The sequence below is a fragment of the Pararge aegeria genome, chromosome 7, assembly GCF_905163445.1.
Source record: "Pararge aegeria chromosome 7, ilParAegt1.1, whole genome shotgun sequence".
NCBI classification, from domain to species: Eukaryota; Metazoa; Arthropoda; class Insecta; order Lepidoptera; family Nymphalidae; genus Pararge; species Pararge aegeria.
The window spans coordinates 2,310,514-2,331,661 of NC_053186.1; the positions used below are offsets into that span (position 1 = coordinate 2,310,514).

The 21,148-nt window shown below is 37.8% G+C and overlaps 1 protein-coding gene across 1 annotated transcript in view; it reads right to left on the reverse strand.

The window, feature by feature from the left end:
* LOC120624914 (unconventional myosin-Va) overlaps positions 1–21,148 on the reverse strand; it is a 52,592-nt gene that overhangs the window by 17,793 nt on the left and 13,651 nt on the right. The window contains exons 7-27 of the mRNA XM_039891710.1: positions 20,136–20,355; positions 18,497–18,604; positions 17,882–17,994; positions 16,577–16,823; positions 16,036–16,172; positions 15,456–15,654; positions 14,328–14,554; positions 13,894–14,072; positions 13,483–13,563; positions 12,683–12,821; positions 11,800–11,957; positions 10,823–10,997; positions 9,905–9,994; positions 9,481–9,665; positions 8,701–8,957; positions 5,543–5,669; positions 5,090–5,165; positions 4,292–4,399; positions 3,645–3,753; positions 2,848–2,988; positions 2,034–2,113 (exon numbers count right to left, since the gene is read on the reverse strand). Of these exons, the coding sequence (XP_039747644.1) occupies positions 2,034–2,113; positions 2,848–2,988; positions 3,645–3,753; positions 4,292–4,399; positions 5,090–5,165; positions 5,543–5,669; positions 8,701–8,957; positions 9,481–9,665; positions 9,905–9,994; positions 10,823–10,997; positions 11,800–11,957; positions 12,683–12,821; positions 13,483–13,563; positions 13,894–14,072; positions 14,328–14,554; positions 15,456–15,654; positions 16,036–16,172; positions 16,577–16,823; positions 17,882–17,994; positions 18,497–18,604; positions 20,136–20,355 (3,156 nt within the window). The remainder of the gene's footprint in view (positions 1–2,033; positions 2,114–2,847; positions 2,989–3,644; positions 3,754–4,291; positions 4,400–5,089; positions 5,166–5,542; positions 5,670–8,700; positions 8,958–9,480; positions 9,666–9,904; positions 9,995–10,822; positions 10,998–11,799; positions 11,958–12,682; positions 12,822–13,482; positions 13,564–13,893; positions 14,073–14,327; positions 14,555–15,455; positions 15,655–16,035; positions 16,173–16,576; positions 16,824–17,881; positions 17,995–18,496; positions 18,605–20,135; positions 20,356–21,148) is intronic.

Genomic DNA, 21,148 nt, shown 5'->3' on the forward strand with positions numbered 1-21,148 from the left:
TTTACTTGATTCAACAAATTTTTAATACTACTTTTAATAGTTCCGATTCGATACAGAATTATTTAAATCAACCAGCTATATTTTTTACAACTACAAGTACAAGAATCTACATTTTTTAAAATACAATTTCTTAATTACTTCTTATTAATTTAAAACTATTTGAATTTACTACCTTTTGCACTAACACTTAAATCGTTTCTTTACGCACTGCTGTTTTTAATTTTTTAACTGGCTTTCATGTTTTGATGTCTGAGTTTCTTGCCGGTTCTTCTCGGTGGAATCTTCCTTCCGAACCGATGCTAAAGTCACTACAAACAGACTTGACTTGACGTTTCAACAGGGCATATAACCTTGGCCTACTTGAAATAAATGAATTTTAGTATTTTTTTTTATTTTAACTAATTTCGAAATAAGGCCATGATTAAGCTATTTTTTATAGCGATGCTCCAAAATATTACTGTGAAATGTGGTTTCTTTTTGTGACGGACCCAGCAGACGGCCACCTGATGGTAAGTTGAAACCATCGTCTATAGACAGAGCAAAACTCTGCAGAGCATGCCAGGATTACCTCCTGCACGGTGCTGCTCTGTGTCAACCTGAGGCATAGGTGTTAAGCCTCATGAGCCCGTAATCACACCATTATCATCACATTTAAAGCGGTCCAAGAGGAATGTCAATCCTTTCTTAATTGTATGAATATCTAGAGATCTTTGGAGAACAAGGACAGAAGGAAGTAGGTCTTTAACCTGCAAGCTTTAAGACAGACAGATATTGGGACAGGTGAAACTATATAATAGCTTGTACGTAAATTTGGAGAGCAATTTCATTTATTTGTTTTTTAAAAACTATTGCCGTTTATTATTAAAACATTGATTTTGGTTTACTATTTTTTTAACACCACTGTACAATTTTCATTTTTAATGTATGTATCTTGGATTCTCCGTGTTCTTTAACAACTGGGAAATGACACTTTTTATTTTCACAACAAACAAGTACATGATATGATCCAAGGTGACATACCTGTATACAACTGGCGAGAAAATAAGAATTTTTATTCATTCCAAAGATACCGCCAGTGTCAAGTGGTATAACTCCAAATAATTTAATGTCAGAGAGATCATTTTGTTTTTGATACCTCAAAAACCAATAAACCATAGAACAATTTAGAAAAATAATTATTTGTAAGCATATGTTCTCAGTTTGGCCCCCTAGCAATTACGTTGTATTTCGTTCGGTAGTTTTGTTTTTATATCAAAATAATTGTCGGAAAAATTTGTTTACCTAGTAAACGAAATTATGAATTTTTATGTTTGTACCTATATACGAATAGATTGCATTACGAAAAATCATATAGGCCGATATTATGGTGCCATCTACGAACCTATTGTAATAAAGAAATATTATGTTCTGATCCGTGCATTACATACGAAATTGCAATGAATTTGTTAGTGAGATAATGGTGATAATTACATTCGTCAGTTTATAACTAAAGCTACGAAGATTCCTAACGTATTCTAATAAGCTCACAACAAACTTAGCCAGGTGCTTTTTTTGTTATCACCATCTCATATGGTCACTTAAAACTATTTAAAGCGCGACAAATAGAAATAGTAAGTAGAGAAAATAAGGTTATACCACTTTTGTGCAGATATAAGTATTTAGATAGACAGACAGATATACTATCAGTAACGTGGAAGATAAGATGAGTCTCAAATACTTGTTTATCAAACAAACATGATTTGAACATGTTTGGTCTTCATCTTTTTGCTGACCGTACTTTACTGGTACGCTTTCTTTTGAAGATAACGAACACAAAACTACCTTTTTTTGTTCCTGAGTTTCGGATAAATCTAAAAGAATATTCAGATACCAAAAACTAAATAGTTGCAATTGGCGCGTGGTGTGAAGGTCAAATTCCAAAACAGTTAAGGGTTGGGCAAAATTGTGGATTGACGTCTTATTGATTTATAGTTAAAGACTAAAAATTCAATTCGCGTTAAAAAACTACTATTGGCTATGTTATTTATTCTTACCTGATGCGTCAGAACGCTTTTCAGTTGTATGCACTCATCACGCCGTCTATCCAATTCGTCTTGCATATGATGTAATTGCTCTGAAAAAAAATAGGCACCAAATAATTAAATTTTTATTTTTTTTATTTCTGAACACGGTCCCCATACGAACAAGCTTAGTTATGCGCTTGATTTCGAAATGTTCGCATTATTACACGCATTTAATTGAGATTCTCCATTATTCTCATTCAATCATGCAGTGCAATGTCCAAAAACAGTGAAAACGCCTAGCGAATGTCTCACTTTACACCCGCGAAGTGTTACTAGCTAACAAACTTTTTCCTATTTCATATTAACGTTAAGAGCGTTTGAGGTAAAATAATTACTGTTAACTGCTAAATGGTATGAAGTGACAAAGTATTTGTTCGAGAAACACTACTAAAGTGGAGTGGTTTATGATACGATACGAATATTAATCGGAGCACAGATTGAATTGATCACGAAACTGGCTTATTTAAGGTCTAGAACCATATTTAAAACGGAATCGTTAAAAAAGAGTACCAAATTAAAATTCGTAATTATTTTTCGACTGCAAGAAGACCTTTTATTTCAAAGTTTAACATACATAAAGTGTGTACATGTAGTTCGTAGGTTCTCCTTCTACTTCATATACTGCGATCACCAGCTCGTCTGCCCAGCGTGCTGATTATGGACTATCTATCCTCCCGTTGGGAGATAGCCCAACCCAGGGAGGGTTGGGTTTGACCAGCAGTGGACTGTTATAGGTTATTGACGATTCTCTAGTAATAAAGGTTAATTGTAACAAAATACACACCGATAACTTCTTTGGACAGCTGCACCGACCCAAGTCCACGCAGTCTCTCCAGGTCTTCGCGTAGTTTCTTGTTCTCTATCTCAAGTTCTTCTACCTTGAAGCGATCCGAGTCCGGGTTAGATGGCGGGGAGGTGAGGCGATCTGAACAGAAAAAAGCTTTTCATATATGTATGTCTCAAACCCTCAACTCCGCTAATCCGCACTAACAGGGTGGTGGACTACTGTCTAAACCCTTCTCATTGTGAGAGGAGACCCCTATTCTGTAGTGGGCCGGTAATGGGTTAATATGATATCTCAAGCATGGCTCCAGGTGTTACGGCGCACCACACATCATCACAATTTAAGATTGATGAGTGCTTCGCCAGTTTGCCATATTCGCTTTTATCACCTCACTTCGGTGGGAACGGACATTTAGACAAAAAATATTTAGATACTAATTTTTGTCCGCGAATTCGCGTCAAAATATTGTTGTCACGCTTCATAAACATCTCGATCTCTCGGTCTGTTAATATCCATCCCACGGGATCCTTTTTTCGGGATAAAAAGACTCTGTGCTAAATTTTCATCCAGTTCCATTCAACCTTACTAGCGGGTCTGAGTAATAAACGTTTGAGGTATTTGAGCTTCAAAATATCAAAATGCACAAAATGGTAATTTTTTTGTAACACTGGTGTAGTTAACTACAATTAATTTTAATATTGCTTAGAGTTACTGTGACTCTGATAAAAATCACTGTTTATACCAAACCAACGTCTGACATGATAACTGGAATTACAAGAATTTGTAACAACACTCACTCGTAAGGCGATCTTCCAAGTCAGCGGCTCTTTTGGCTGTACGCGACAGTTCGCTCTGGAGTACCGATATTCTGTTGCGCATACGCAGAACTAAGCCCGCATCCGCCATCTGTAAATTGGACACTAGGCTAACATATGAGCAATTCTTGTATCTTCTTTTTTGCCTTAACCTTATCCCATTTGGGGATCGACTTTCCCCAACGGACATAAACAATTTTTGTACATAATATTATATTTCGTGTAGGAAACCAGTTCAATGAAAATTTTAAGCCAACTATTCGAAAGAATGCCGTTGGTGTACGACACAGTGGCCTCGCGTTGGCTACGCCTCGCCCTAAAGTCATAACTTGAAACTTAATCACTTAAAATAAAGCCTATATCAATCGTATAATTTGAGTCAAATCGGTATCTATAGTCGATATACGTCCGTCTTTAATATTCAATCCGTCCGTAATCTGTATAATATGTGTTTACTGAGCAACGTTGCTATTGCCAAAAACGTCCATAGATTTTCAACAAATACAAGCTTTGCTAATTAACTTATCAGAAGTTTACAGATAGATTGAATATAGAAAACGGACGATAGTGTGCAAAGGTAATATACGGAATACACTCTATAAACAATATAAACTAAAATTATGACGTACCGGCATATGTCCATTTTGGGAACTGTTACTGTTTGTAGTAGACCAGTTGACCGCTTCAAGGGCAGGCCTGGATGATTCCGTAGAACGCACTGACCCATATCCAAAATCCTAGAGAAAAAAAAAATCACAACAACTGGAAAAACTGGTAAGCTCTCCCTGGTGGCATAAAACCTTACTTGAAACATGCTTCAAAACCAGCTCTTAAATGAAACCGGTATAATACAAGAATCTTCAAATGGTAACATAAGATCAGATTCTAAGTCTATTTATTTATTAAGAGCACTAACAACATGCATATTACACGTATTTTAAATATAGTACACACACAATGACAAAGCGTCATGTAATAAGTTTACATTTTGACAAAAATCCGTATCCGTTAATCTATGCTCAATAACGAACCTCAACTTTACCCAGATAGCTTAAAATTTCTTGCAATGTTTCAAATCTAGCTCCTGTTCTAGAATCAACGTAATTCATACATTAAACTGAATAATTTTTTTTTTGTCCTTACAATTTTACTATTCAGTTTCATGCATTCCCTTTATATATGATTCCTTAAAGTTTTAAATATATAATTTCCATCCTAGTTGGATTTCATGTCATATCCATATTTAGATGTAATGTATGAAATTTTATAGAATTGAATTAGGTATCCCGATCAATGGTTATTTGGCTCGGTATCGGCTACTCACTTCTCCACACAAACCGCAAAATTGGACAGCGACAGTTGTAAACTATCAGCAACTATCACAAAATAGGGAATATCAAGGTCGAGTGACTTAAAGAAAATCTTACATCTTCCACAGTGGTCTCTTGCTGTGAATTGGTGCTGGCATCCGATAGTGATCTTCTATGCTCTTTGGATGGCGCCCTGTAGAAAAAAAACTTGTGTGTGTATTTATGTACGCACATAATAAGGCCCCTTTGGTTTTCATGATATTTTGACGCATCTAAATAAAGAACTTATATAGGGGACAAAATATTATTCAAAATATACGGAGACTGTTTTCATGCTTCCAAACAAAAGCAAACACAGATATTTACAGTCCAGCCGCTGAGTAAAGCGTTCCTGGGGTATGTCAGTTGGTCAAATCCTGAAACCCGAGTAAATAAACAGTTGACGTAACCTTGTAAAAGCCATCAAAACCTTAAAGAAGCATTACTCCAAAGTTACATCTTACATTCCATCACGATCTGTTAGGTCTTTTAACGGTCGGAGTACCCAAAAATTATAAAAAATATTAATACCTTTGCATACTGTCCAACCGTTCTTGCAGGTCATACTGTGAGGACAGCAATTTCTGTCGACTTTGTCTCTCGGTTTCCAGCTCTAGACATAGCGCTTTCTTCTCCGCCTCGTGACGTTTGTCACGTTCTGTAAAAACGTATTGTACTGAAATTGCTGTTTCGGATGGACTGCAGTTGATAACTACTATAAGAGTTTCAGCCGCGTCGCGGAGGGTTGGGTCGAGCGCGCAAAGGGCGTTTGGACTTGAGCTCTAAGGTGCGGCGAGATTGGAGGAACGTCAACCACAGGACGCCACTTGTGAGGCTCGGACACTGTTTGATAGACTGACCTCAATTATTACTACTAGTTAGGCTGCTGTTACTTTGTTTTGTCTCCAATTTATAACATCAATTTTAGCGGTGTATATGTACCGCTATACTAAAACTGTCCAAGGAACTAAAATTATAATGACTAAAAGCTATTTATTTGTAGTTTCATAAACACTCGTAAGTCACATGTGGCGCTTTAAATACTGGGGACAGAGCAGTCTATTTTGAAGGGAAAACTGGACTGGCCATTGCGTTAATAACAGAGGTCAGTGGACGCAAGGTTAAAAAGTAGAGAGCTTGTCTTCGTAGGCGAAGACGTTGTGCAGAGATTGTATCAGTGTGTCATATTAGATGCATTGTCGGTCGTAATTTGATTGTCCGGGTCGTAAAGGATACTTTAGGAGCATCTCGTGAAAGCGGCATTGGGGTCCAGAGTGTTAGAGGACGCCTCAATGATAGTCGGTTGAGGTGTCAGGCGATGCATCTGTACTCAACAATCATAAATTACAGTACGCGTTATCTATATTGGTCAGACAGAAGTCACGAGTGCTTGTAGATCTAGAATGCCTTCCGGCTTCCTTATTCCCCGAAACGTAGAGTATGAGTGAATAGGTCCGCCATCACTAATCATCCATATCTACCATCAGACGAGATTGAAGACAAGCGCTCGCTTATATAATTAGAGAAATTAGTGTGAAGTGTCAATTTAGTTAAAAAGATTCACTCTCTTACTATCCGGGTGTCGCACGCGTATATATATACACGCGTATACATTTTTTATTATACAATAATTCCACATAATTTCTTTTATTTAATTCTAACCTTTCCAGAACTGAGCTCTTGACTCAAACTCCTTTGACCAAGGATCGAAGGCCTGTTTTGCCGACAGCGACAAAGTTGCCTCGTCGGCCTTGGTTATTGTTATGTCGGGAGGCATCACCATTATTACTTACACCCACATGTAAACTTATTGTCTATCACATCCGCGGAGACGTAAAAATTGCGCGAAATCATGACACTAAAAAATTTCTCCTATTTACATAACTACTAAACACAAATATAAAAGTTTACAATAGGAAATAGGTTATGTTTAATATTTTAATCCTGAAAGTAGGACTTGGTCAGTATTAGGAAGCCATAATTGTTTTCATCGCAAACATCGTATCGTACCAATCCTCCAAAAAAAAGTGACCTAAGAAAAAAACTAAACCTTTTTTTAAATTATATTATCGATCTATGGCTACATACATGGTACATGGATTAAACAAAAAAGGTTTGTCTAAACACGAGTATAGGTATTATTTGGGGAAAAAAATGCAGACGTTGTTCTGCCACAGACCTAAAATGTATATAATTTGCTCTCTACACCAGCTCCTGTAGCTAAGAACCAAATGCGCTAATAAAATAAATTCTGTTTATCATTATCATCATTAAAAGAATTTCTACTGGCACACTGCTCGAAGTAGGTCGGCATTTGAACATTAAAATGTTTAGCACCTAAATTCACAAACACTACTAGAATTTCTGAGACTGAGATGAACAAGTGGTGCTTAAGCCTTACCTAAGACTTAATAATCCGATATGCATGTCACGTTTAAACACTTTAGTTAAACAAAGTTAAAGTAGACTTTTAAAACCTCAGCCATACCGTTACGCAAAACAAGACACTGTTTGATAGACTGACCTCAATTATTACTACTAGTTAGGCTGCTGTTACTTTGTTTTGTCTCCAATTTATAACATCAATTTTAGCGGTGTATATGTACCGCTATACTAAAACTGTCCAAGGAACTAAAATTATAATGACTAAAAGCTATTTATTTGTAGTTTCATAAACACTCGTAAGTCACATGTGGCGCTTTAAATACTGGGGACAAACAAGGTCGAGATAGATCGATCAACATCTTTGACATCCATGGGTTGAGACGCATGTCTTTGTGATGTGCATCTTAACGAAGGGTAGATTGCACCAATTAAGATGACGAGTTATCGTCATGCCTTAAAATCGCAGCGTGGTTATGAGACAGATAGAGAGGCTGGGCTTGATGGTGATGATGATATCATTGTTAAGGGGGTCCACCTTTTGCTCAAAATTTGTTATATTTGAGTTATAACACTTTAGCAGCGGAAGAACGATACATTATCATGTATGATAAATCCTATCTTATCGCATAAAATGTATTTAATCATTGTTACCAACTTTCGCTTAATAAGTACAACGATAAGTAGATAAAAAATAATTTGATTTGCGAGTATAATTAAATATCTACAATTTTTACAAGATTCCAAATAATTCTCAAGATTAAGTTTGATTTAGGTCAGATATTGGAAATCCACGGCAAATTTGGATTCCAAGAAGCCGAAAAGAAACCCTAAGAAGTCATAAGAAGATGAAGAATAACCTGATCAAAATCGCTTATTCTGGTTTCTTCGATGCTGCTTTGCCAGAAAACTACACTTATGTATCAGATAGGTATAGGTAGTTAAAATATTTGAGGGAATCTCTACCGAAAACTTTTCACACCTACCTTCCCCTAGGGCCCCGTATAATTCACCGAATTATAAAAAAAACCGAAATCGAACCTGCTGTTTATAAAGAACAAAAAGTAGGATGGCAGGACAATATACACTTCTACTGTACCAAGTGTTTTATAAGACTAAAATTAAAGTTTTCCTGTTCACTACATTCCATGTGGAAAAGAATAGCACTAATTTTAGATTTTTCCATTTCGTTGAGATAAGAGATTTGTGTTCATCAGAAATAATACCATTTTATATACATATATCGTCCTTAGGGATACCTTATCAATCTCACACAATCTACCGAATTTAAAACAACATACACTTACCTTCTATAGCCATTTCATAATGCTCCTTATTGCTCCTCAACTCGTTCTCCAACTTTTCACTCTCCCTCTCCCATATCTCCTTCTCCTTCTTATATTTAGTTTGTAACTCTTTCTTTTCGTCAATAAGTTTCTTATTGCTGTCCTTTTCCGCTTTTAACTCAACGCGCAGGTTGTTCAGTAGATTATCTTTGCTGTGTATATCCACTTTGAGTGTCTTAGCTTCGATTTCCACTAGTTTTAAGGTTTCTAGTTTTGCCCTGAAAATGCGATGCAATTACTAGAGTGGTAAGGTATAATTGACAGCCAAAATTAAAGGATTTATTTGTTATACGAACTTGCAAAAGCTAAAACCTCACCAACACGGCTAGCATAATCAGGACACATGTTATGTTTAACAAGGGATAAAATTAACGTGTCAGTCTGCCAAAGCGTGGCAACATGGAATTTTTACACGTTTATTATTCCCATATTATTTCCACCTGTGCGCTCGAAAAGTTGATAAAACTGTGGGAGAAGATGTTGTCTTTTGTTGGCAGAAAATGTTTCCTGCCCACCCATGCAGGTTGGAAAAGCCAAAAGGTCAGTGGACATGGAAGAGAAAATATACCAATCGTATTAAGAATCTCCTTTTTTTAAGTCGTTTCAAAACAGCTATCAGTTACTTTTGGAATTGGAGTTAGCAGTTATTGAATTCTCAGTCTAATTGCTCGAGTTAGCAAGAAGCACAATTGAAGGTTTGAAAAAATTAATATATATTCAAGGTCGTTTTTAGAAACTTACTTTAATTCAGCAATTTGCGTCTGCAATGGTTCGATTTTCTTAACCTTCCCGAGTGCGTCTTCCAATCGCTGTTGGAGACTGATGATCTTGTTCTCCAGACCCTTGTTGAGGGACTTGACGTGATCCAAGCTCCTCGCTTCGATGCGCAGACGTTTGTATTGACGGCGGGCTAGGAAGCGGCGTACCTAAGAATTTAAAATAAAAGTTAATAACTTAAGATAAGAGATAAACATATACAACAGAAATATTTGACTTTATTTGCTGTTGGTTTGTCGGTAGATCATTCTTTCACCCAACATGCTCGACATGCTTTCTTTGAATACATGAAGATAGTTTAAGAGCCGGAGAGTTTTTAATCCAATTATATTTATAACTTACGGTGCAAAGGATTACCAGAAGCAAAAACTATAGTAATTAAACTTACCGCGGCTTGGGCTACGATGATCTTTCGCTTTCGTTTACTGATTTGTCTTCTGATGAGATAACCGCGCGCGTAGCGTTGTATACCGATAGTCTGGTGACAAAAGCACATTGTTACACGCAAATTGGTCGCTCCCTACACGTCATATCCCGACCAACTAGTGAAGTTGGTTGAGTTGAGTCGCAGGGTGTTGATTGATACTAAAAGGTGGCTACAATGGTGGAATTCAGATGATTCATAGTTTGCAGTGGATGACCCAAGGTTGAAATATTATGCTGAAAAGCATTTTGCCGAAAAGGGGCCTTGACACAGGGATGGAAATACAACGACACAGCTCAGCGAGTGACCGACATAGCTCAGCGAGTGACCGACATAGATCAGCGAATCGCGAAGCTGAAGTGGCAATGGGCAGGGCACATAGCTCGGAGAACCGATGGACGTTGGGGCTTAAGGTGCTGGAGTGGCGACCCCGCACCGGTAAACGCAGCGTAGGTCGGCCCCCAATGAGGTGGACGGATGACATCAGGCGAGTCGCTGGGAGCCGCTGGAGGCAAGCGGCCCAGGACCGTGTATTGTGGAACTCCCTACAAAAGACCTATGTCCAGCAGTGGATGTCGATTGGTTGACCTGATGATGAAGATAACAAAAAATCAAAATCTGATGCCCTTCGGAGTTTTTTTTTTACGCCTATAAAAACGCATTACGAATTCCAGGTGCGCTTTTAAGTCCTAGAGCGGGGTTTTAGTGCCAAAGCAACCCAGTAACCTGACCCTTAACCCAATCACCAGGCGGCGAGTTAGAACACCGTGAGGTTTTAAACTGTCAGAGATAAACAAATAAGAATTATCCATGATGATTTCCGCATTATATCTCTTTTAAAAAAAATTTATACAAGAAAAAGATAACTGTGAAGAATCTTACCAGCTTCAGTATTTTCTTGTTTTTATAAAGCTTCCTGGCCATATAGCCTCGGGCGAGCGCCTGTATACCAATAGCCAGTTGCCTCAACCTCTGGTACTTGAGTCGAGCGAGCCAACCACGAACTGTTTTTTGAATTTTGATCGCCGCTCGGTTGCGACGGATCTCTTGCACTTTCCTGTTTCGGAAATCAATAAATCACATTACATTACATACTCGCATTACCAAAAATAGCTGGTTTATTGTATAATAGCTGTTGGCCGCGTTCATCATCCGCGTGTATTAGAGTTTTCTTACAAATCACGTGGGTATCATTTGTTTTGCTGAGATTATAAAAGTATGTCTCAGTCCTTTCAACTAACTATGCTAAAGTCAAGTCTGCTGGTTGTTTGCTTAGGGCGTGAGTTAAGGACAAAGAAACGCGCTTTCGCATTTATAATATTAACCATAGACTAGCGGACCCTCGCGACTTCGTTCGTGTATAAGTAGACTTTAAAAGATAGACATATGCTGTCGCGGACTTTTTTTACAACTTTCGAAGGGGGAAAATTTTGTCACACATGATTTTATCGAACCTTTTCACGGTTACTCAGCGCACGCAACGGAGGCTCTCGAAAGGAAAGATAGACCCCGTTTTTGTAACATGCTTCATTGGTGCTATGCTCCTATTGGTCTTCGCTATATATTATATAGCGAATAACCTTCCTCGGTAAATGGGCTAAACAACACTAAAAGAGATTTTCAAGTTTTTCAAATCGGACTTTTAGTTCCTGAGATCATCGCGTTCAAGTAAACAAACAAACATACTCTTCAGCTTTATGTATTAGTATAAGATTCTACTCACGTCAGGCTGTCTGAATGACGTTAAAAGGTGGTCTGACGGTCATAATATAATGCTAAAACCTAGAAACAAGTCGGACTTCAAGTTTAAAGAAAACATGTGCCGAATCTATATCACGTGATATTAGGAACAGACTTACCGTCGAACCAAGTACCCTTTCGCGTGCGCCAGTATTCCGTGGATAGCGTTCGCGAGCCGCTTGTAGCGGCGCCGTGCGAGGAAACCGCGCACGCAGCTCTGCACGCGTACGCAACAGAGCCTTTGGACGTCTGCGCGAAGTTTTTCTAAATACGCCACCTAGTGTGGAAAAAGAAATACAGTTTGTATGGAATATTGTCAACTAGCAGTTGCCCGCGACATTGTCCGTTTTTTTTGGTTTTTAAAGCATTTTTAAAGCAACAAGTTTATTTAAGAGACGTGTAGCAGTAAGCCGTGTTAACCGGAATCGGTAAAGGAATAAGACCGACTTTGAAGGTTTGGATACGTATGCTGTAAAAATCTAGTTTTCCTATTCAGTGTATACTTTTAAATTTTGAATTCACAAAGTGCTTTCACTTACAATTGAATGAAATATTAGTATAAATTAGTAATAAAAAAAAACAAAACAACCTTAATGATATCTACACGCATAGTATATAACGTGTAACAGAATTACGAAATACTGTTGAAGGGTGCGTAAGTATATTTCATAAGGAGTCACCCTGTAAGAATATTATTGGTTATCGCCATCATCTCATTACTGTGTAATTCTTATGTACGCATCAAAGGTGCCACCTATGGGCCAACTTGAATAAAGATATTTTTGACTTTGACTTTGACTTTATTGTACCTCTAAAGCCTCTGAAGTTCATTTCGGTTTTCATTCACACGTTGTACAAAACTTTAGGACAAAAAGTAACTTTAACATTTCTATCGAGGCAAATAAATCGGCTTCCGTAAATCTTGGTCTCTTTTTGCTAACAAAGTCGGTGAAAGCGCTGAGGTGTGTGATATTAATGTGCCCGCTCTAGAGTCAAATTTACCTGTCCAGCTCTGAAGAAGATCTTGGAAGCACCGAATTGGTATTTGTCAGTGGCCTTGACATGTTTCAGGAGTATCTTTGAACATGTGGCCTTGATGTTTGCCCGGTCGATGTCTTTGAATAAACAAAGCAGTCGGTATCTGTCAAATGTACAATATTTTCCATAAACAAAAAGTAACACAGCCTGTTGTTCCTACTATGTTCAATAATTATTTCTGTTTCTGTTCTACTACAAGAAAGCCCTTGACAGCAATTTGTGTGATGATGCAGCCTTAGATGGGCGGGCTAACATGTTAAGGCATGGCAGGGTAATAGCAGTATATGTTAACATATACTTCCGATTGCCATATATGCCCATAATCGTTTTCTACGCGGCATCGCTACAAAGGGCTATGTCAGTAGGGTGGTAACTAGCCAAGGCCGAAGTCCCTACTAGACGATAAAGTAATTATATAAGGAGTAAACTGTACTTTTCATTAAAAAAAATAACAACAGTTCGTGAACGTGTGTGTAAATTATAGTTTTAATATTATCTGAGAGTTGGGACCTGTATCTTGTTTCTGTTGTATGCAATAGTAACCCGTGACCCCATTTGCCCTTAAATTATTTGGGGTTTCATCGTCTATTTTATTGAATATGTTTTAAAGTATTGATGATGTGGAACATTGACGTTACAAGTACTTATAAACTAGGCCTACTTGAAATAAATGAAATTTGAATTTGAACAAAAGTTTTTAGCTGTCAAGAATACTGTAATACCCTAATGTCAAAGTACTACATTTTAAGCAGCCTATAAGTTACCTTTGGAAGAAGTCCTGATAAAGCCATCTAGAGGGAAAACCAGCCGAAGAAATGCGTATAGTTTCCAACACACCACAAGCTCTGCAACAAAGATTATATTTTTTATATTGTTATTGTATTGATCCATATGTGACCCCAGACCCCAATAGTGGCGTCGAGAGAGTCGCGCTTATTTAGGGAATAATCCAGAAGGGAAATAGACGCACATTCCCTTGTGCACATTGGGCACATTCCGTTTAGGTGAACATTTAGATGGTGAATGAATGAATGATTGAATGATTGTGTGAATGAATGCATACCCTTATTTGTACAAAACATAGAAAAACAGACATAAAAAAAATTTTTGCTTATGTGTGATAAATCGAAATAAAATTTGTATGGTTAGATTTTTTTAACACTATAATAATTAACCTCAGCTGGTTGACAGCCCGAGCCGCGTCAAACTGGAAAGCTGTCTTGGTGTCGTTGGGCTTGATGCAGCGCACGTAGTGGGGAGTGGTCGCGGACAAAGTCGCCATCAACGCGGAGAGTGATGCCCTGAACTGTGCGCCTACTGTTTGCTTCTGGCCCGAGGCGCGGCGTGGCGGTTGCTGAACGAAGGTTTCGGTCAAAAACGATGAATAAATGATTAATAAACAATAGTAACCTTATAGTAAACTAAACTTTAATTTATAGTTAACTAAACCGTCGCCCTTTAAACAGAGTGGTGGGGATAAAGTGCTTTGAGAGCTGTAACGCTTTGAGAGGGCTGTATTGATAGGCGAAAAAGAAAGATTTACAAAGATTAGCTAGACTAGAAAAGGCAGATAAAGACAAAACATACGAACAAACAAGCATGTACTTACCGTAAGACTCCCAAGGGGCATGGAAGGTGTAGCCCTCCTTCTAGAAGGCGGTGGCAGGGTCGCAGAATGGTCGACCGGTGTCTCAGCAAATATAACGTGTATCAATCTGCAGCAAGTCGCAGATTTGATGCATTCTAGTTGCTCCTCCAAAACTGTATCCCGGTTCTTTTCCAGGAATCCACCGCATTGGTATTCCACGTTGTCAGCGAAATGCTTTATTATGAATGCTGCAACAACATTTGGTCTTTTAATTCTTCATTAGTTCTAACGCAAATCATAACACGTGAAATTGTTTATATTGGCTGGTCATCTGTACGCTCTTCAACTCGCGGTCTTGCATTTTATGTCCACACCAAATTATTAAATAATCTGGATTGTGTTTGCAAAATACAATAATACTCTTACGAGTGGAAGTGGTAAAGTAAAAGCCCCATATAAGCCGATGAGTATGAGCCGGGCACAATCGGAGCACGATCGTGATAATTCGGCACGTACCCATAGATCAAAAAAAATATAAAGTCATCATAACTCAATTAGACGGTTGCTACCACAGAGTCTACCTGCCCGAGTAACATAGTGTTCGTATACTCATTGTCCATACATTATTGAGCAAAACATAAAGCATTGTGTTTATTTCCTCATTGCTAAAAAGTATGAATTATTTTCTGAATTGCATTTCGGAATAGTGGAGCAGAGATTAAAAAGAGAAGATTAAAAAGAGATATTTATTGTAACGCCATTGAAAGGTGGTCGTTAATTGACAAGACCAGTTCGATGAATGCATATCCCCAAATATAAACTGACCAATCAGTCATAGCTCCTTAGCTGTGACTGATGACAGCCTAGTGGATTGTCCGGGGGGCTTCTTTTCCCAGTTCGATCCTCGTCACGCACCTCAAAATTTTCGGAGATATGTGCGTTTTTATTTATGGATTTAAATATCTCTTGCTTTAACGGTGAAGGAAAACATCGTGACGAAACCTGCATACTTGAGAGTTCTCTATAATGTTCTCAAGGGCGCGTGAAGTCCTAAAAATCCGCGTGGTGGACTATGGCCCTTCTTATTCTTTGAGGAGACCTGTGGCCTGTAATGGGCTGGAAATGGGTTGATGATGATGAATCACTCACCAGCATTGCCGAATCTTGGCTTGAGGAAGTGCGGGTACTTGGCGCATTTGTCGTGCAACTTGGCCACAAAGCCCTGGTCAGAGCCTTGTGGCACTCGGCACTCTTCATCGAGGAGCGCTAGGACTCCTAGACGGTCTTCTATGAGGTCTATACACGGTTGGTTGTCGTAGAAATCTATCATCTTCCAAGAGATCTCTTCCTGTGGAAAAGAGATGTATATGAGAAAAAATATGTACTTTATTTATTTAAACATTTTATTTGTACACGAAAAAAAAAAGAAAAAAAAATGGTAACAAGAAGAAACTTTAAAAGGGCGGCCTTATCGTTTAGTAGCGATCTCTTAAAGGCAACCTTCGGATTAGGAAAACAAAGAGAAACAAAATGAGGAGATCCCCGGCACAAGCTTTTTTTTTCGTTTGGGGGTACTCCTGAAAGCTAGATAATTCCGTCGTCTCTGGGACCGAGGTCCCTCTATCATAGACTTATCTTAAGATTACCGTCAAAGTCAGTAGCGTCAAAGTAAAGGACTCTAAGAGTCTGTTTAAAATGTCATACATTTTTATTAAGTACAATCATTTACCTTTATGTATTCATCCTGTTCTAGTTTGAATACGTGCGAGTTGAACTGCTGTTGTAGTTTCTCGTTCGCGTAGTTGATGCAGAATTGCTCGAACGAGTTGATCTCGAACGTCTCAAATCCATAAATGTCCAGGACGCCTGACAACCATAATTGAAGTTGAAAAAGAGACAATAAATCTTGAAATTTGATTACGATCGTTGGATCTTTGGCTGAATATATCCTATTTTCAGCTATTACTTAAACAAAAAAAAACCAATTTTAACTTTATGTACAAAAAAATAAAGTGCTTATTAAAATTAAAAGCTTTACTTTAATGACCAATACCTTATTGTAAGATCGTCTGTAGCAAAAATCCGGCCTTTCTTGACATTATAGCTTCGGGAACTGACACAATAAGATTCCTACTGCGCTCAGAAATCAAGTCAATTCAATTAAGACTAGTCGTATTGTCATACGTATAAAGTACTTTTTCGCATGAACAACATCTAAAGACATTAAAACGAATATTAAAAACGCAAGTTAAAATAGACTATTCACCCACCAATAAAATGCTTCTTTGCATGCCCAGTATCCAATGCCCTGTTCACAGCTTGTACAAGCCACGCGAATAATTCTCCATACATTCTCTTAGCCAGAGCGTCCCTCGCGAAAGCCGCCCTCTGTATGTCCATCCGCGAAACTATGACTTCGTGAGCGGACGCTATCCGTCGATGAGTCAGCCATCTTGATAATTCTAGTTTTGAAATGCCCAGTAATGAACATACTGTTTTCAGGTGCGTGTCGTCTGACTGTAGGAAAAATGGATATTAATCATGGACCCTTCTTTTTTAAACTTCATATAAAAAATTTGGAACCGATATTTGAACCTGAGTCTCTCAGGCAACCGCGGCCTGTGGCCTTTACTCCTAAGCTATAGTTCTCATACCACCAGTGGTGTGCTTAGAGGGTATGCACAGGGTATGCAGATGATATAAAATGAAGAAAATCTCCCGTACGAGGTAGGCTTAAGGGTAGGCTTTCTATAACACTTACAATGCCTATCCTTAAGTTTTTTATAACTCTAATAAATAATAAGTACTGGTGGTTTTTCTTCATTTTATATCATCTGCATACCCTGTGCATACCCTCTATGCACGCCACTGCACACCACCAATGCCACAACAATTTATGCTATCCAGTGGGAAACATTGCAAGTTCAATAAACTACTTTTCAAAGGTCATTCAAGGAAATTGAAAATTATTTTTGAAACAAAAGATTCTGGGTTTAGTAGATATTGACTTCGTTGGCTAATATTGGCCCGCGTACAGTGGATCCAATGTACGATGACGGCCGATTCGCACAGTGGGCGTCGAGTCTTCTTTCTGAGTCCAAGGCCATGGCTTTGATTCCCACAACTGGAAAATGTTTATGCGATGAACATAAATGTTTTTCAGGGTCTGGGTGTTTATCTGTATATTATAAGTAATTATGTATATTATACATTAAAGTATTCATCATTCATCTTAGTACCCATAACAAAAGCTCCGCTTGAAGCTAGACTGCGATGTTTGTATTGTCATAGTATATTTATTTTCAAAAAGTAGTTTAACTTATATACGTGGATGTAGCTAACAACTTTGCATTTTACTACGCCTTCTTGACACGTCCCTATACTTCAAAAAGGTCACAAACAGGTTTTAACATAATTAGTAAACATTTGAAAAGATGGTACATACTAACATTTTGCAGAAATACACCTACTACCAGCTCAAAAAGTATCAGCGTATTATTTACGCTGCAATTAATAATAATCTGACTATGGCTTGAAAAATAAAAGGCAAACGGAAACAAAAAAAAAAAGAATACCTCAATATAAGCGCTTTCAGCATCCTCTTCTGAAGATGTAAGTTCCACGTTGCCGAGATGCAAGATGGCGGCAAGAACCGTGAACATGTTCTGCTGTTCAGACTCGGTCACACCTGGAAACAAAACACGAGATGTTGGGATACTTGTAGGGCTAGCATGCGCACCGAGAGAAATTATATCTACCCACTATCTCGTCTGTAGAAGTAAGACGAGAAACGGGTAATGATAATTTTCTCGTGGCGCACATGCTATACCAATTTGACGTGTTTATGTTCTTATTTATTAGTGAAGAACAGTGTGCACTTCCTTCATAATTGTCCACATAACATAAATATATAGGCGTGCAAAGGAGGCCTTATGCAGGCAATCTCTGACAGGAAAAAGGATGGGCCCGCAAAAAAGTACAGTGCACTAATTATTAAAACAGAAAAATATTGGCAATCTCATACGGGCAAGAGTGTAGACCCGCAAAAGAATACAGACGACAAAATATGAGAAGAGAAATACGTAGCCATGCAAAGGCGGCAATGTCATACAGCAGAGCCACTTGCCACCAGGTGAGATCACAGTCAAAGGCTAGCCGTAAGAAAACTAACTTTATAGATTCTAATTCACCTAAAGTAGTAAGCGCATTCTTGGTCTCATTAAAAGCCTTCAGGTCGTTTACACCATCGATTTCGGGACTTCCTCCTTGGTTGAGGTAATGGAAGCAGTCTTGGTGATCTGTAACATAAAATAAATAAATATACTACGACAATACACACATCGCCATCCAGTCCCAAAGTAAGCATAGCTTGTGTTACTAAGATAGCTGATGAATATTTTTATGAATATAATACAATACAAATACTTATTATATACACATAAACACCCAGATACTAAAAAACATTCATGTTCATCACACAAACACTTTCCAGTTGTGGGAACCGAACATACGGCCTTGGATTGAGAATGCATGGTCGGTGCTCACTGCGCCAACCGGCTCTTGTATACACCCATATCCCAAGGCCTCGTGGGTATAGTGCTAAGCAAGTTCAACGAGATGCTGGGTTCGTATCCCGAGTCGGGTCAAAAATTAGTAAAAATATTTTTTAGTAGCAGTCCGGAGTTAGGAAATTAGCAGTTTCAACCCAATAAAAAAACTGAGCTATGATTTCTGGAAAGAGTATTTTGATAAAAGATCAAAAGAGAATCGAATATGGTATAAAACAATCCAACTACAACATTCTACACAGTTGTGGATTAACAAAAGCTCCTATAATAGACCGGACATGACACTTACGATGCGCCTTCGCTCCGGACATTAAATAAATTTGCTTACATGATGAAAAAAAAACTGTATGTGTGTAACCTTTACGCGCGATCGAAGTAAAACTTTTATTATTATTTATTGGTGTTCCTTCGACTCCGCCATTCCATTTTATATTCTATTTAAAATTCATTAATATCAGTTTCACATGTTATAAATATTTTCATTTGTTTAAATAGAATAATCGAGAGTAGAAAATTGAAGGTTAGCATGATCAGCACATGTCAATATAACCTTGTCATTGAATATTATAGAATGATGCAATCTTCAGAGAACAAAAGTAATAAATAAACAAGTATATTTAGAGATTTTCAAAAAACTTTGAAATTTAGAATAATTTTATATTATTTAAATTGGAAATAAATAATCCTAATTGATTATGATATTTGCCACTAGCTGGCGTATAAGTCAAGAAGCGTGGAGTATATGACATGTACTGACGACCAATCCAAATTATTATTTTTAAATAGCGGAAGCTACACAGACGTCTGACGTAAGCGTTACTTCCGTCAGAAAAAATCTGAGTTACTCAGTCCTCCCTAGTCGCGCGTAAAGAAGTTTTACTTCCAAATTCAAATTCAAAATTCAAGTAATAAGCTATAATTTTTATAATTTGTTATTAGTGTTTTTACCTGTCCTGTCGGTTCCGAATTTTTTTTTTATATTCCTTTCAAATTTATAAAAAAAAAAAAAGTATTACGGTACTTTCCGATTTGGTGTCTTCTTCTTAGGCGGCCGTCTCCTTACAAAGGTTCGCAATCATTATGGCTATCTCTACTTTGGACAGCGCTGCTCTAAATAATGATTTGGTGTTATTTTCAAACCATTAGGTTTTTGAGCCATGATATTCTTCTACGGCCTTCTTCTGCCTGCCACTTTACTTTGTATGATAAGTTGAAGAAGTTCATACATTAGGTGTAGTATACAAAAATGTTGGGGACTTACCTAGCTTTAAATCCGGCATCTGGCGAGCCGCGGCGCACAGCTGGTAGAATATGTGGTAGTTCCTCTCCCCCGCGCTCTGGTACGTCACCCGGGACTTCTCCAACAGATAAGTGCGCATGCTTGCGCCGCATATCCTGTACTCTGGGTCGAAGTGGATCTCGATGAACTTGCCGAACCGGGACGAGTTGTCGTTCCGGGTCGTTTTGGCGTTGCCGATGGCCTAGAAGTGGGAACTGATCAGTAACAAGTTTATTTGTATTACATTTTTTTGAAAGTAATGAATTATTATCTTATCTTATATCTTTAAACGAGCAATTCTTGTATATATATATATATAATTGGAATCTCCGAATCGGCTTCAACGATTTTCATGAAATTTAGTATACAGGGGGTTTCGGGGGCGATAAATCGATCTAGCTAGGATCCATTTTTAGAAAATGTCATTTTATTCGTTTTTTATCGATAAATATATAAATATATATATATATATATATATATAATTTCGAATTATTGATGATTTATTCCAATTTATATATATATATATATATAATTGGAATCTCGGAATCGGCTCCAACGATTTTCATGAAATTAAGTATACAGGGGGGGATTCATTTATATTGGTATCTCGGGAAGAAACAAAAATATCGTTTTTAGGAGATTCTGATGCGTGCGATGCGTGAACGGTAAACGTTACGCCAAACGACGGAAGTATGTAGTAAGTATATCGGAATTGTCGGAATTGTTGTTTCTTTAAAGTTCTATAAAACAGTCCGCGACAACATACGAATATTTTTTTAAGTCGGCTCATTCGCGGACGAAGTCGCGCGGGTCCGCTTGTAATGATAATATGAGGAAGCAAGCTCTATTACTACTAAAATTTATTAACGGACTGCGCCAACTCACATTGCCGTTCCTACTTAAAATACCATATTTTATGCAAAGTTATTTACGGTTCTTTTTTTATGTTCATAGACCACGAATCACACCTGATGGAAAGTGACGATGCTGCCTAA